The 16,822-nt window shown below is 39.4% G+C and overlaps 1 protein-coding gene across 1 annotated transcript in view; it reads left to right on the top strand.

Moving 5' to 3' along the window:
* LOC104168439 (interleukin-1 receptor type 1-like) overlaps nucleotides 1-12,106 on the top strand; it is a 22,926-nt gene extending 10,820 nt beyond the window's left edge. The window contains exons 8-12 of the mRNA XM_009709026.1: nucleotides 3,808-3,928; nucleotides 7,475-7,620; nucleotides 8,809-8,952; nucleotides 10,064-10,228; nucleotides 11,730-12,106. Coding sequence (XP_009707328.1) covers nucleotides 3,808-3,928; nucleotides 7,475-7,620; nucleotides 8,809-8,952; nucleotides 10,064-10,228; nucleotides 11,730-12,106 — 953 coding nt within the window. The remainder of the gene's footprint in view (nucleotides 1-3,807; nucleotides 3,929-7,474; nucleotides 7,621-8,808; nucleotides 8,953-10,063; nucleotides 10,229-11,729) is intronic.
* The last annotated feature ends 4,716 nt before the right edge of the window (nucleotides 12,107-16,822 follow it).

Genomic DNA, 16,822 nt, shown 5'->3' with positions numbered 1-16,822 from the left:
AGGGAGTGGAGTTGGGGGGGGGGGGGGAAAATAACTGTGTACCTAAGATTGGAGTCTCTTGACCAGCAGTGTCGGGTGGGATGCGTGTTTTTTTTTTATTATTGCCATCTGTCCTTTGTACCACTTCTCCGTGTCTATTTCTTGACATATCTTCAGTATCTGTGGGAATATGGTTACATATGTGTAACATGTTAGGATAGTTACCAGTTGACCAGTTCAGTAGTTTTTCCTCCTCCTGTACGTTTCGTGTCTCCTCTCTCCACAACCTGGGTTTTATTCCTTGTTGTAGGGTAGTAAAAGTTTTCAGATACTGGTCTTTTTTGAAACAGTGAGTTGCTAGTTGATGGATATCTCAGGTATCGTTTATCTTAGAAATTTCTTAAATAAGAGATTCTGGATATAAAGAATGACCTCTTCCCCATGAGGACAGCCAGGCAGTGCAGCAGGCTGCCCAGAGAAGTTGTGCAGTCTCCGTCCTTGGAGGTTTCGGAACCTGCCCAGATAAAGCTCTGAGCAGCCTGGTCTGACCTCAGAGCTGGCCCTGCTTTGAGCAGAAAGTTGAACTAGAGACCTCCCAAAGTCCCTGCCAAGCTCAATTATTCTGTGATTCAATGGGCCAATTATATGGTATGCCAGTCTTTTCCTAAGCAGACCTATACATGTTTAGATTGCACCATATATTGGACAGAGTTGTGTTCTACTGATGTAGTCCAGAAGAATGAGTTTTGGAGCTGCTTGAACTGCAATATTTTTTTCTGGTTTTGCGCCAAGGGGAACTGTTTCAAACAAAGTACTTGATTTAAAAGGGCATTAACTGATTTTGGAGAAGTGCAATTGGCTGTTTACTGGAATTTCCTAGTACAGGATCTAAGCTGTTTTGTAATCTTTTGAGGAAGGATTATTACCAATTAGATTGTTAGAGAAGCTCTGAGGAAAGGTTGTGTTGGGGCTCTGACACCCTATGGGAGCTGAGGCCAGAGCATTGTGGATTATCCTTATATAGGTCACACTGGTGGTAGTCCCACATAACACAGCTACTTTGGCTGCTGCTTTTTCTGACATTGAGCTTGTAAATACTGTGTATATCAGGTGTTCTTTTCACGTGTTGAGCCTTCATGCTTCTTTTCACTTCATGTGAAACTTTTTTCTGGCCCAAATTCTAACTTTGAGTGTATGGTATTAAACCACAGTGAACAGCACTGAAATACTGGTGGGTTTTGTTTATCTGTTTTGGTTGGTTTTTGTTGCAGTTGTTTTGGGGCTTCTGGGTTTTTTTTGTTTTTTTTTTTTTTTTTCTTTCTTTCTTTTTGACCTCAACAGCTTGTGAAAGAGATCTCATTCTGAAGTTGCCAGGTGAGGATCAGTAGATTTTGACCAGAATAATGAATGAGCTTTAATAGAAATTATGTTCCTCCAAAGTCCACAAGACTTTGTTTTAAATAGTGGGAATGTTCAGGATCTGATACAAACAGTATTATTTTCTAGATTTACAGTCTTGCAGTCTTCAGATGGTTGTTTAATTCTGTTGGAAATACTCTTAAATGGCTCAGCAGCCTCTTCTTTTATGGTAATTACATCTTCTCTGGCTTCATTACGATTACATGCCTGAAAAACTTTATTTGTTCTCTTCTGCTAATAAGGAAACTTGTTGACCAGGTCTTAGATTGAAATAGGGAGAATTTCCACAGTCATTTTTTTACCTCGCACAACCCAAATCTTTATGTGTGAAAACTTTCCTTTTCCTTTGTAATTGTAACTGTGGAAGAAGTGAAGTAATATTATGGTGGAGCTTCCCTGCACTGCATCTCCCACCCGTTAAAATATCATGTAAATCTCATCCCCAGTTCTGACTGGTGATTAGTTATGACTTCCCATTTAATTCAGAAAAATTCTTACCAATGCAGCGTCTACTCAGAAGGAGTCTGATCTGCATAGGCCCTTAAAAGGCTCTTTAATTTACTGAAGACATCCTTTAGGATTTTCTTAATCCTTGATAGGACTTGCTGAGAAAATGGAGAATTGACCAATTGTTAGTCCAGGAGCTGCCTGTGACTCTCAGCCTGCATTAAGATGTGTTATGGGACAGCTAGTTTAGACTCCTTATTTTAGAATAGCATTTGATCCATATCATTATGGCTTGGACATTGCATTAATTAAAAGTTGCTGATGTATTATTGGATATCTTAGACCAGCTAAGATGAACAAACCTTGATTGCCCTACAGACATTAGGAGAGCAGTCACACGTGAGACTAAAAGGAGACACAAAGCCTCCACCCACAAAGTGGGTTTATTGTGGCTACTGAACAGTTACAAACGATTCCCTACTACAGGGGAACCTTTAAAGGAAGTTGGTGAAGTTCTTTTTTTTGGGTGTTTTTTTTAATTTATTTATTTATTAAAAAAGGCACTGCCATTCAAAAGTTATATTCCCTGTCTGGTACCTTTAACGGGATGCTGGAAAAAAAAATAAATCTTTGCTTCTATTAAATGCCTGGCTGTGAGGCAGAACCTGGAAACACCTGTATGAACCTCGAAACACCTGTATGCTTTTTGAATGAGATATGGCAGGAGAAGGTTGTGTAGAAACTTAACAGTACATTCATGAATGTATGGAAATGGAGGGCATGGCACACTTGGGGTTTTCTTCCTTTCAGAGAGCTTTGCAGTGCACTAAACCACATCTTGAGAAAAATTCATTGTTGTGGTGGAAGGACAATGAGGGAAGAGATTGGGGAGCATCTGTGATTTCTATGTGAACTCTTGTTCAAGTAACTGTTTTGCATGTGAGCTAAAGGCTTATTCCATACTTTTGATAGAGACTATCCCTTGGTGGAGGCACCTAGATCTGATGTGGTTCTAGGAAACGAAACACTGAGATCTTTACATAGGTGAACTGAGAGCCCACCTTCTCCTATCAAATCATAACTTCCATGGGTAAAATACAGAAGGAAAGGACTCCAAGAAAGCTGCTTACCTTCCTGTAAATGGAGCTCTCTGAGGTACATTGGCAATAAACATATTCTGCAACTTGGCTTACTTTCTTAATACTGAGGCATTCTGTAAGGTCTGGACTCTTGGTGGCAAAGGAGCTGAGTCACAGGTGAGCTTGCTCTGGGAGCAGAGTGTGAGAGTATTCAGAAACCATCCCAGTGGACAGTGTTGGCCAAAAGACTCTGACCTGGAGTAAAGATATGTGTGGTCACTAAGAATGGGATTCAGCTCCAGGGTGTAGTTGTCTACACATGCATATCTGCATATGAGCTAGGGTCCTTAATTCATGCTATTATCAACAGGGGCTCAATTCAGTTGCCTACACATAGATGTCTAGTGCTGTTTTGGGTGGTCTGGCTACTCTAGCAGTGCAGGTTTCTTGAAGATCTGAGATCCTATCTGCCAGTTCCATACAGATGCCTTGGATGCTGGAGAGCATCTCAGATGTCACATACTGTGTACACGTAACTGATTTGAGCCCTGAAGATCTTTCAGTGGAGTCTGGAGAGCCATTCAGTAGATAAGGTCCAGGTGTCTAATGTGAGTGGACTTCAGCAGAGCTGAAGTCTGTTAGTGGCTTAGACATCTAGCTTACATGTAGATGTGAACATTTAGACACCTGCATTTAGGGTGGAATTTATATCCAGATCGGAGACACCCAAGTGTGGATTACAAAGGGATGAGTTTTAAGGACTCTGCTTTTCATAAGGTAAGTGGCTTTTTTGATATCCCCCCTTTTCCCAGCTGTTCCCCAATCACTTGATCCTGCTTCTGTTACAAGACCTTCAATTGCCATATTTAAATGTTTTTTGTAGGCTCTCATGTAGTTATGGAATGTAATATATCAAGTGGCATAAATGGCTTGATTCCATTCTGGCAAGTTAATGATGAGGATGTTGATAGCTTTGATAGCACCTACAGGGAACAGTTTTATGAGTAAGTATCCTTATACATTGAATTGTAAGTGCATTTGTAGGTGAAGTAATCTGCAGTAATTTGGAGTGAGTTCACCATAAAGTTGACTACTAGTCAAATGTCAGTAGTTATTGAAAGACTGATTAGAAGTCTGCATCAAGTACATTGTATTGTTATTGCTTGGTTTTAAAAAAAAAAATAATTTATTATAAATACTGATGTATCTGATACAAATGTAATGAAGCAATAATATGTAGGTTTTTATAATGCTGTTGTGAAACATATGATTTTGTAAGGCTTATTTATGCATTTGTTCTTATGCAATCGTTTTTGCTAATAGATTAAAGCCTGCCCTCTGTCATTAATATGGGAAGGATAGATTGTTCCAAAACAAAAAATCACCCAACTTATTTTTATTTATGAAGTTGATCCTTTTCTAAGTACAGGCACAGCTGCTAATCCTCAAGAACACAAAGCAGAAGCTCTTGTTGCAGGACATTTGGGAGTTTCTTTATGTTCAAGAAAATTACACACAAATTAAGCTGATAAAACCAGCAGTTCTTTCGAGAGAGCAGGACCTTTGTTACTCAGTGACTGGTCTATGCTGTAGCAGAGTGTGGTTGTACTGTTTGCCTTCTCATTGTATCAATCACTGCTGTTAAATATAACACTTAAAACGTAGTGCAAAGAAGAAATAAAAAAAAAAAAATCTTAGCTGATCAGTTCACACTCATGCAGAAGCATTGCAGTCTCTACCAAGTGCCATCATCAGTGGAAAATGTGGCTGGAGAGTTAGGTTGCAGGCTGATTTTTAGAATGATCTCTCTCATTCATCTCTATGTGGCCTCCAGAAGAAATCTTAGTTCTACTTTGTCCCTCAGTCCCCAAGTTCATTTAGGGGGAATTATTACTTCCATTTTAGATCTGTAAACTTGATTGTTTGCCTATAAATATTAGGGCTCCAGCTTATGGTCTCTAAGGCACAGCTCAGTCTGTTATTCTTTAGGGCATGAAGTTTCTCAGCTTCACCAGTTAAGACACATGTGCAGCTCTGTGTAAAGTTATAATAACTGCAGCTTCTTCTGAAACCAACTTGGTGCTGCTACTAAACACATCTTCCTGAAAAGCATTTAAATATACTAACTCAAAGCAATACTCTGTTAAGATTTTTGGTTTGCTTGGAAGTGATCTCCATTTCTAATCACTACCCTGCCTGATGATTTTTCCATGCCAGAGATGGAAAAGTGCAAAATACATCCTGTGCAAGTTCTAATTAGGATTAATAGTTCAAAGCAAGTTATTCAGTATCAGAGAAATGAATCTAATTGCAATAATAATGTTTTACTTAAAAAAATAGTAGCAATTTCTCAGCAATTAAATTTGTGGAGCATTTTCTAGTAGCAAACCACACTGTAGGCGTGGCCAACATGATGGACTTGAGGCTTACACCTAGGAGGTAGCTCTTTCCTCTGCTGGGAGGAAAGTTGAAACTGACTTGAACAAATCTGAACATGTTGCAAAATGATGAGGTTTGTATTGGCATCCCATGACAGAAGTTGCTGGTAATTATTTATGTAAGAGAAACTGGTTCTGCAAAATGAGTTTTCCTCCTTGAGTACATAAGGTGACGTCACTGTGGTATATCGAGTAGGACACCAGTTTGTAGGTACGTTCCTACTGCAGCCCCTTCCACCTTATAGCTGTAAATCTACCTTAGAGCAGGATGGTATTTAGCAGGATAACATATTATATCTCCAAGCTTTTTGTGGCAATAGACATCAGACATAAAGGCAGTATCACTGTGTTGTCATTTGACACCAGGATCACCCAGCTTTTATGAATTTTATTCATCATTATTTCCCAAATTGGTTGGCGCCATTGACTGTGGGCGATGTGGACTCAGGACGTCTGTTAGTATGCTTAGAAGGTCTATGCTTCATCATCAGTATAAAGAATCTTGGAAGATGATTTTTCTCGTGACACTTTTTTTACTAGTTATTACTGGTTTAAATAGTCTTTCATTCACAGAGTCATTTAGGTTGGAAGGGACTTCTTGAGATTGTCTAGTCCAACTACCCTGCTCAAGCGGCATCAGGTAGAGCAGGTTGCTCAGGACTGTGTCCACTTGGATTTTGGATGTCTCCACAGGTGGAGACTTCACAACTTCTCTGGGCAACCTGTTCCAGTGTTTGACCACCCTGACAGTAAAAAAAGTGTTCAGATGGAATGTCAGATGGGAAAATGTTTCAATTTGTGCTCATTGCCGGATAACATATTATATCTCCAAGCTTTTTGTGGCAATAGACATCAGACATAAAGGCAGTATCACTGTGTTGTCATTTGACACCAGGATCACCCAGCTTTTATGAATTTTATTCATCATTATTTCCCAAATTGGTTGGCGCCATTGACTGTGGGCGATGTGGACTCAGGACGTCTGTTAGTATGCTTAGAAGGTCTATGCTTCATCATCAGTATAAAGAATCTTGGAAGATGATTTTTCTCGTGACACTTTTTTTACTAGTTATTACTGGTTTAAATAGTCTTTCATTCACAGAGTCATTTAGGTTGGAAGGGACTTCTTGAGATTGTCTAGTCCAACTCCCCTGCTCAAGCGGCGTCAGGTAGAGCAGGTTGCTCAGGACTGTGTCCACTTGGATTTTGGATGTCTCCACAGGTGGAGACTTCACAACTTCTCTGGGCAACCTGTTCCAGTGTTTGACCACCCTGACAGTAAAAAAAGTGTTCAGATGGAATGTCAGATGGGAAAATGTTTCAATTTGTGCTCGTTGCCTCTTGTCCTGTCAGTGGGCACTACTGAAAGGAGCCTGGCTCCCTCTTCTCCTCTCCCTCCTGTCCAGTATTTACACACATTGATCAGATCCACCTCCTGCCCCCGAGCCTTCTCTTATCCAGGCTGAACAGTCCCTGCTCTCTTGTATTACAGATGCTCCACTGCCTTATTTCACAGCCCTGCACTGGACTGGCTCCAGTAAATCCGTAAGTCTCTTGTACTGCAGAGCCCAGAACTGGTCCCATTACTCCAGGTGTGACCTCACCAGTGCTGAGTAGAGGGGAAAGATCATCTCCCTCAACCTGCTAGTGCTCTTAATGCAGTCCAGGATGCCAGAGCACTGGTTATTTCTCCTTAGGTGCAGGATTTGCAATTTGCTTTGAACTTCATGAAGTTCCTATCAGCCCATTTCTCCAGCCTGTCAAGGTTCCTCTGGATGGCAGCATGACCCTCTGGTGTATCAGCCATCTCTTTGAGTTTTGTGTCATCTGCAAAACTGCTCATGGTGCACTCTGTCCCACCCAGAAAAAACAAACAAACAAACAAAAACAAAACCCCAACAACCCAATGTGTATGGAAAATGCTGTTATCTCTGGTCATGAAGCTGTTTGTTACAGAGGTGATATTTACTGTGCTTCACTGGCTTCTTAGGTTTATAAAGGTAAAAAATTAATGTTCTTGTATTTGTGGACAGATCAATTTATCCCATATTAAGCACTGATATTTCAGTTTCTCTACAGATTTTTCCATTTTACTGTTTTTCTTAATGACAGAGAGGGGATGCCTCATGGACTTGCTGTATCTGGAACAAAATTTAACATTTCAAAAGTGAAAGTAAAGGATTATGCTCATAAATTTTTCTGTCACTTCATATATGGTTCTCAACAATTTACAGCCTACATCAAATTAGAATGCCCAGGTAAGAGATCTCATCTTGATAAAATGGTGATCATTGATGCTTACCTCTCAGTTTGACAACATCCTGCTTAGACCTAAAACTGCGTGATGTACCGTTGTGCAAAGTGGGCAATGCAGCTCAATGCCTTTCTTTGTGAATTTGTTGTTGTATTCTTAGCAAAATTAAAGAAAATAGCACTGATACATGGGCTGTGTTACCACCTTCTAGATAGGCTCATGCACGTTGATTGGGAGCATCTTGCCACTTGTTGGACACCCCAGTCTTGTGCTCAGAAACAAGGATAAGTTTGACCTATTGCTGGCTAGTGTGAAATTTTCTTTTTAGTAGATGTACTTAAAGGTAAAGTGAGCTTTAAAAACTCAGATGCAAGGCTGAAGAAATTAATTCTTTTTATTTAAAAACAGATACACAGAGGAGCAAATAACCAGGTATTGTAAGTGCCCATTTTAAAAAAATTTAGCTGCAGAAGAGCCTCTGGTCTATTAAGCTTGTGTTGAGCTGCCTTTGTCAGCTGTGAACCAATCCTTTGACAAATGTTATTCTCAAACTTACTTTTAACTGGCCACATTGTAAACTAATAAGTGACTGAGTGGAACTGAGGTCTAGCTTGTTATATGACTGTACATTCTTCATAAAGAATGTCAGGGTACGATTTAACCTCAGTAATCCTTTAATGTGCATGAACTAAAAAATGCGGTTTGTGGAGGGTGTGTGTTTGTTTTAAGGACAACAAATTTATTAAGGACAACAAATTAGTAGGTTCAGTGACCGGTCTTCGAAGAGACCAGGGACAACAGAAAGCTGGTTGTTCTGGGGAGAATAACATGGTCAAGAAATCACGTCCCCACCTCTGACTTTCTTGCTTTCTGACTGATAAAATTTTGTACAAGAATTCTCACTCACTGTTGCACTAATGTATATGTCAATCTTTTGGTGTTTCAGCTGAAAAGTAGCCTCATTTGTCACATTGTTAAGGTATCTTTTCTCTGAAAGATAAAAGTAGGCTTGTGAAATAACAGCATTTGCAGAAAGCATAGATGAAAAACTTGCAGTCCTATTCATTCCTTTTTTTTTTTAAAAAAAAACAACTATTTTCATGACGAAACAATTTTGAACGTCTCTTGTCTTTCTCTGGTTCTAATGTATAACAGTGTTTTGTTTGTTTTCTCTGTTCTTACTCTACTGCAGCTAGGAACATTCAGGGTTACTTAATTGGAGGAGGAGTTTCTTTTGTATTTTTAGTATTTTTTACTCTCTTTATCTACAAGATCTTCAAAATTGATATTGTGCTTTGGTATCGGGACTCCTGCCATCCTTTCCTGGGTAAAAAAGGTACGTTTGTGTAACAATGCTGTGTGTTGTAATGCACGTCCACCTTCCCTGGCAAAGGTTAACCTCATGGAATGTGATGGGTCTTCCTTGGGATTTTTGAAAGGATAACATGTTTTTAGGATGTTTAGAATTAGTTCAGATAACAAAAGCATCTACAGGGGAAAAATCAGCAGCTTTCCAGGAAGCCAGTAGTGTCATTCCTTTCCCTGAGACCCACTTCAGTGGTTTGAATGCTGTCCTGACAGCAGTTGTTCAGATTTAATTACTGTTCTTACAGAAAGTAGTAATACAGTGGAATTGTTGGGTGGTTTTTATTTTCTATAGATGAAGCAGGACAAATTTCACTTTCTTGTGTTTTCTATTTGAAGACATTTCTGATTACTTTACTTTCTGTAAATTCCTGGCATTCAGAAAAATGTTGGTAGGGGTGCTGTTTATGACAGTATGCTGAAGTATGGGTCATTCGCAAACATGTGAGAAGGGGCTACATGGCTAGAGAAACAGACAATATCTTCTAGGGGTATTGAGGTTCTGTTAAATTTCTTTGAAGTCTGTTAAATTTGGTCTTTCTGAAAAGTTTGTTCCAAAATATCTAATACAATTCAGACCTTGAAATTTACCAAATACTTGATTTTCATGTCTAAGTGGTTGCTGTGTTTTGAAACTCCAGGTTACAAAAATGACCTCTGAGTTTTATGGCAGCTGGAATTTTAAGTATTCAGTTGTACTGCTGGAACTGCTATTTTCCAGATAATTCAGTGATAAAATGCTTTTACTTAGAGTTCAAAAAAGATTATTCAAACCTACTTAATTTTGCAGGTCTCTCTTGCCTATTCAGATCCAGCATACTGAATTCTAGAAGGCCTGATTCTACAAATATTTCCGGCTTAGTATAATTATACGTGGTTAGATAATTGCAGGATTAGGACCTAAAACAATGAGGAAAAAACAGTGTAGAGGTTTTTTTGTTTATAATTGCAGGATTAGGACCTAAAACAATGATTCAAGTGAGGAAAAAACAGTGTGGAGGGTTTTTTGTTTGCTTGCTTGCTTACTTGCTTTTGTCTCTTTAGAATCCATTTTTATGTTACTCCTATTGCTTGCTCTTTAGTTTCAGATGGGAAGATCTATGATGCTTATGTTCTGTATCCAAAGAACAGAGAGAACTGCTTGTATTCATCCGATATTTTTGCGCTGAAGATACTGCCAGAGGTCTTAGAAAGACAGTGTGGATATAACCTCTTTGTATTTGGAAGGGATGATTTGCCAGGAGAAGGTAAGCTATAGGAAGACAAATTGTACCCGAGTTTTCTCATTGGCAGCTGCAAACACAACTCAGAAACAGGCAGTCAATCAGATGTGATTCTGATTATCTCCCACTATCGAATAAGCCATGAATTTCTTATTCTGTCTGATGGAGAATGAGAAATACAGCACTGGGTGCTCACATGAAGTCTGTTTATTTGAGCCTTTCCCTTGTCATTATTTAGCTCTTCCAGGTTTTTTCAGTGTCTGGCTAGCCTAGACATCTAGAGATGGAAGGATGCTGAGGGGAAGAGGAGTTGAAATTGTGGTTGTGAATGATGACTAATGGCAGGAAACATGGAAAAGTAGGTTTCGTGAGTGGTATGAAAAGAACTGATTGCTTTGAGATGCCATTTGACAGGATGACGCCTCTACTGTTTTGTTTCTGTTTGGTCTGAGAATTTCTGTGAAACCAGTGGGATACAATAAAGGGTATAACGGATGCTCAGGCGGTGCAGTTGGAAAAAAAGAATACAAACACTAAGTTACGAGGAACAATCAGCTGTATCAAAGACTACTTGTGCGTAGTGAAAGTTCTTACAGAGCATTGCCTTCCTCGCTAAACTTTAAAATCCTTGTGGAGGTTTCCTCTGTGTGCATATGCACAACGAATTTAAATTTCTAGCATCTGACACTGAAGATTGCGAAGTCTGTCCCACTGACTGCTTATGTGAGTTGAAATGATGAAAGTCTTTTGAATCCTTCCTGGTCTTCTGACTTTAATTTAAAGATAATACTAAGACTCAATAAATTTGCAGAGTAAGCCTTAAATAGAAGGTTTTGTTTAAAAAAAAAAAATAATTGATTGTGAACAAACCTACATGAAGTGGTTCGTGGATCACTTTTTTACATCTGAAAGCTTTTGGTAGTGGTTTGAGAAGGAAATGTTCCCTGAGAAGTAGAATCTAAAGTGCTGCTTTGTTTTTCCAGCTTGAAAAAATGCAATAGTCTGTTCTCAGGGTTAACGCATATAGGTTTTGTGTGGTATTTACTATATTTTACTGTTTTAGAATTAATTGTCTGGAATGCCATTGAATGGAGGATTCTTTGCTTTCTCTTCCATTCACATGTAACAAAAAGCAGTTAAGCCTATCAGAACAAGCTGTTTAAGGAAAAACGTCATAGTTTTGTCTAGGCTTATGGTTTTGGAACTTTTCTTTTTGCAATTGCACCTGCTATGGTAATAAAATGGCGTTTGCGAGGTAAGTAGTGGAAAGTTGGTAGCCCTTCTCTGTTTCTGCAAAACAAGAATATAGATATGCAGCCTGATGGAGTCAGATTGTGTTGCATTGGCTAAATCTCTGCTTGTTGGTTAACCCAACGTAACGGCTTGCATGCTCTTACCCTGTCCCTGTTCGTGAGGTAAAGTGTATTGGCTCAAATATCAAACAATGAATGAACCAACTGCAACATGTTGGTAACAAAAAATTGAAACATACAGGCTTAATTTTGCACAACCTTTTTCTCTACAGCTGTGATCAGCATTGCTGATGAAAAAATCCGTCAAAGTAGAAGAGTGATAATTATTTTAGTACCAGAACCCTCCTGTTACAGTATTCTAGAAGATGTGTCTGAAAAGCAGCTAGCCATGTATAATGCTCTTATCCAAGATGGCATTAAAGTAATTCTCATTGAACTTGGAAAAATACAGGATTATGCAACTATGCCAGAATCCATCAAATATGTCAAGCAAAAGCACGGGGCTATCCGATGGAAAGGGGACTTCTCGGAAAGGTCTCATTCAGCAAGTACCAGATTCTGGAAGAAAGTGCGCTACCACATGCCATCCAGAAAAAATAGACCTTCGTCAGGGTTGCATTTGTTACCAAAAGACTTTAATTCTCCCTAAATAACAGAAGAAAAATTACTCTTAATGACTAATTCAGTTCACATAGTTGATGGATTGACTGAAGGGCACATGTGTCTGTTTTGTGCAGACAATCTTACCCAAATTTTCTGGATTGAAGGTACTACAACTTCATCTACAGATGTGAATCTTTTTTTTCTTCTGGCGAGATGAACAGAATGCCTTGAAATGTCGTCAGTAGCACAGTGATGACATGGAAACCACATAGGAAGTACACGAGGCCTTTTCCAAGAACTGCACTGTGATTTGGTGGAATTCTTTTGGTATTAAAAATGGAAGGGGAAAAAGCTATCAAAAAAAACTAGAAAACTTTTTTTTGCAATTTAAGGTTGAATATGAAGGGAACTATATTAATTATAATTGTGATATTATGTAGTGGGCATGGTTGGTGCCAGCAAATGTTTTTGTTTCAATTTTTTTAATGAAACGACACAAAACTTTTCTTTGTTACAAGTTTGTTATTTGCCTTGTTCAGTTTGCTGAAAGATAGATCTTTCTGTGCTACTGCATCAGTGTGTTATCATCCAAAAGAAAAGGTAAGATACAGTCTCAGCCCCCCAAAAGTGCTATTGAACCTGACAAAGCATAAATACTTTTCCCTGATCTTTTTTACATTTTAAAGAACTGTACCATTTGTAGTCACTTGTACCATGCAGACATCGTAAAAATGCCACTGTAAGGCTGTACTGAGTCAAAAAATCAATCTCCAGAGGTTGGTTGGTTTGGGTTTTTTTCCCAGTTAAGTGGCTCAATGTATTTGTTCTTATTTGACTCAAGTGGAACAATTAGCTAATGACACAGACTCTCTCATGGGGAGTATAGGATGGTTGACTTCATCTGCCTTACCTTTGGACCAGATCAAGGGGCTTCAGGGCCCCCACTTCTCGTGGGTCGCTGGAGTTCCTGCAGGGGAGCAGATCCTCCCTCCTGTTCCCAGCCAGGGTGCTGGCTTTAGCATTTGTCAGCTCTGAAAACTGAAGGTGGCTGAACAGACTAACCTGGCAGAAATTGTTCTTTTCCTTGAGATAGTTTTCTCCCAGATTAGTGAGTTTATCTGCTTCCTGCAGGGTTAAGACTGTAATGGGAGAAGAAAAGGGGTGGTGGGACCATGCTTTTTGGCTCCAGATATGTTTAGAAAATAGAGCTAAAATAGCATTGTTGCCCAGTACTCCTTAAAGTGTGAGAGAGAGATGCCCTGTGTTACCCCTGCAGCTGCTTGCTTTTCTCCTTTCCCTCTGCCGGGGTGATGTAAGGAATCTGAGGTGACTCTACTGAATTTGCCTGGGGCTCAATGAATTGAGGCTGAGCTGTTTGGGAAAGGAAGTTGTGAAAACTTATTGTGCATGTTGAATCCTTTCTCTTTCCTTTTAAAAAAAATTATTATGTATGCCACAATTGTTAACTCTGAAGTTATGTTTGACTTGTGTGTGGCCAGTGATGTAGTTTGTAATGATCGGTTCTTTTTTCGGGGGAGGGAATTTATTTGATTGATTTTAAAAAAAAAATAATCAAATCTGCTTAATGTCATGTTACATTTTTAAGTTATGAGATCTAGTTGTATGTGGAAGCTTCAGGATTTGACTGTTACTGCCTTTAACTGCTGCTTGCAACTCTGAATTCCTATGCGTGTCCTATCAGCTTCTCTCTTGCAGTACCTTTTGCTGTCCTCCCATTCAAACTCCAGCCTATCTTTTCCCATGCAGTTCCTTTATCTTGGAACAAGCAACTTACTATTGTGTCAAACACTGTCACTTTCCAAGCTGTCCTTGAAGGCTGTTGCTATAATACAGCATTAAGCAGAAATTTTCCCTTTGAGGTGGTCCTTTGATATCTCCACTTGTTCATCTGAAAAAACTCATGTTCTGCATCCTTCAGAATTCACCTACTCATTTTGACACTGCAGTGTTGGCTTTTTCTTCTTTAATGGCTCAAGCATTTATCTTCTTATGCCTCCATCCTCAACCAAACGAAACTGATAATGTGAGGTGCCATCCCACAGAAGAACTGCCCAGTGAATGTTGGGATGGTGTGACCCTCATGTTCTGCCTGATCAGTGACAAAACCAGTGGAAATAGGTTCCTCTCCCACCTAAAGTGCTTTGGTTACCTCGGTGTATGCTGGAAACTTGAAACTCTGCTTCTGAGAGACAGTGCCTTCTGAGATTTGTGAGTTGAGTGTGTGTCTGACCAGAATGGAATAAGAATCTCTTAATTTCAGGATAAGAGGGAAAAAAATGCATTTGAAACATCAGACTGTTTCAAACTGTCATGGTACTGGAGTGTTTTATTGATGAATGTCATGTATGTATAGACCAATGCACATGCTTATATTCTGTTCTCGTTCTGTGTTTTAGTCAAGATGGAAGCATCAAGGGAGGATCAGTTCTGGTCATGAAGTGCCACATTCACTTAACTGTTGCACAGAGTCTACTTTTAAATACGGTGTGAGTTCAGTGACAGCCTTCTGTAGGGTAAAAGAGCCTTCAGATCCATCTGAAGTTACTGTGATCCATCTGAGCAAGGCTAATTGTTACAGTTCACATCAATAGAAGAATTTAGTAGGACAGAAGCTGTACGGTTTGGTCACAGAACTCTTCTGTAAGAAGATCCCTGTATCAAATGTGAAGACTAGACACTGGAAGTATGGTATTTGTACTCGGAAGACTGGGATATAATACTGACTTTGTGCTTCCACCTTGACAGTTCACAGTATGCAGGCCAGCCAACAGAGTTCCAGTGACCTCGGGCTTCCTGAATTATTTTTGCTGACTGGAATAGATTGAATGAAAAACTGCTACTTGTTATCCCTACCTTTAGGGATAGGAAAGTTATTTTACTGAGCCAAAATACTGGGTTTTTTAAAAAATATTTGTTCCTTTTGATATATTTATACAGATGATGCTAAAGTTTTCATATGTGTTATGTAAAGGCACTTTGAAGAAAGGTCCATCTTTTAATTCAATAAAGGCACTACATATTGTTTGACTTGATGATCTTAAAGTTCTTTTCCCGTTACTCTTTATCTGATGCTCTTAGCAGCAGATACTCTTTCCTAGTCAAATGATGTCGGTTATGAGTGGAGAGTGAAAGTTTGAGGTAAAAATCACTGACCTGGAAGTTATATCAACACTTGTAAGTTCTTGGAAGGCGAGCGTGCCGAGTAAGAGACAGGTCGCAGTACGTGGCCGTTCATCAGGCTGTGGAGCGTGAGTGTGGGCAGTTTGGACGCCTTCATAGCACGGCATAGCACCTTCATTGCCTCAGGAGTGGAAAAAATGCCAAGTCCAGGCAGGTAGGTCTTCTGGGGACGAGCAGAAGCATAAATAAAACCTTTGAGAGCTCTCCATGGCTATAGCTGTATTACAGGATGTGTGTGTTCTTCACTGCTGTTGAACCTAGGTGGACACCACAGCTGTATCCTGACCCCCACACCAGGATGAGATGGGGCTTCAAACCAGCTCTTTGGCTTCCCCTGGAAGAAAAACCCAGTCTGCAGCTGGAAGGGAGTCATCAGCACGCTTTGCCCGGGTCTCCAACAAAGCACCGGCATGCGTCTGGGTGACGAACAGCCAGCGCTTCGAGAGGCTGAAATATTATGAGAAGTTCCAATGCAAACACTTGATTAACATTGAATTAAAGCTGCCAGCCCTCGTTTCCCACTGACCCCAAAGGAATAAGCAGCAAAGACCCATTCTGTCAGCTGCTGATGCTTCTTTTTTCAGTCCCTCTTTTCAGACTCAACTATTGCTTTATTCACACAGGAGCCCTGGATGTTGTTCCTTCCCTGAGCAACCTCTGTTCTGCCTAGGCTCCCAGCGTAAATATAAATATTGTTACAGTTCCAATGTTGCAGATTTTTTTTCCAACAAACCACTGCTATGACTACAAACTTTGAACAATTACTAACAGAAACCAGCTGTTTGCAAAAGTCTTCCTTAATGTTACAGAAAGCAGTTATGGTTTTAGTTGTGTTATTTACATGCATCTGAAAAAAGAAACAGGGAGTTACAGAAGTCTGGAAGCTGTATCAGTACCGTGCTGGTCCTAAAAACACATGATTATTCAAACAGTAATGGGTGATGGTAAAGGTGTTTGCTTGTTTCTGGCTTAAAAAGGAAATAATGGAAAGGCAGTAGCTGGGTTGAGATGATGAACTAAAGAGCAGATGAGGTACTAACCAGCCAAAAGGCTATTTTTTAGTTTTCATTTTTTATCAACTGAATAATTTGAATATTTGTCTACTACATAGGATAGGTATTTCACAAGAAAGCTTTATTTTAATCTAAAATAATATTGTTCAAGTATTTCTAGTCACATAATAATGCTTTATCCTCTTCCTCCCTAGTCCATAACACTTTTGTTAGATTTCTTGGGAATTTTTTTGGTCAATGCTACATTCAAACATAGCAGCCCAAGCAAGTAGAAAAACACTTTAAAAAAAAAAAAAAAGATGGTTATACCAGGTGCAAAGCGCAGTAATTCAGGTGCAGACCTGCTTTTTTATAGTTCATTAGCGAAACAGAATGTTGCTCTATCAGCTGCTAGTGATATTTCTAGGCTAGTGCTATCCTACTTGTTTTGGTAGATATTTTTATGCTAGTGGTTTTTTTCCAGATAATATTTTGTACTTGTGGCTAAGTTTTTTTTGTTTGTTTATTCTTAGAAACCCTTCCCTCACCCCTTTGGGAAGAAAATGAGC

The sequence above is a fragment of the Cariama cristata genome, unplaced genomic scaffold (genome assembly GCF_000690535.1).
Source record: "Cariama cristata isolate BGI_N322 unplaced genomic scaffold, ASM69053v1 scaffold17691, whole genome shotgun sequence".
Taxonomy (NCBI): Eukaryota; Metazoa; Chordata; class Aves; order Cariamiformes; family Cariamidae; genus Cariama; species Cariama cristata.
The sequence above is the reverse complement of the archived record's forward strand: the minus strand, read 5'-3'. Positions and strand labels throughout refer to the sequence as shown.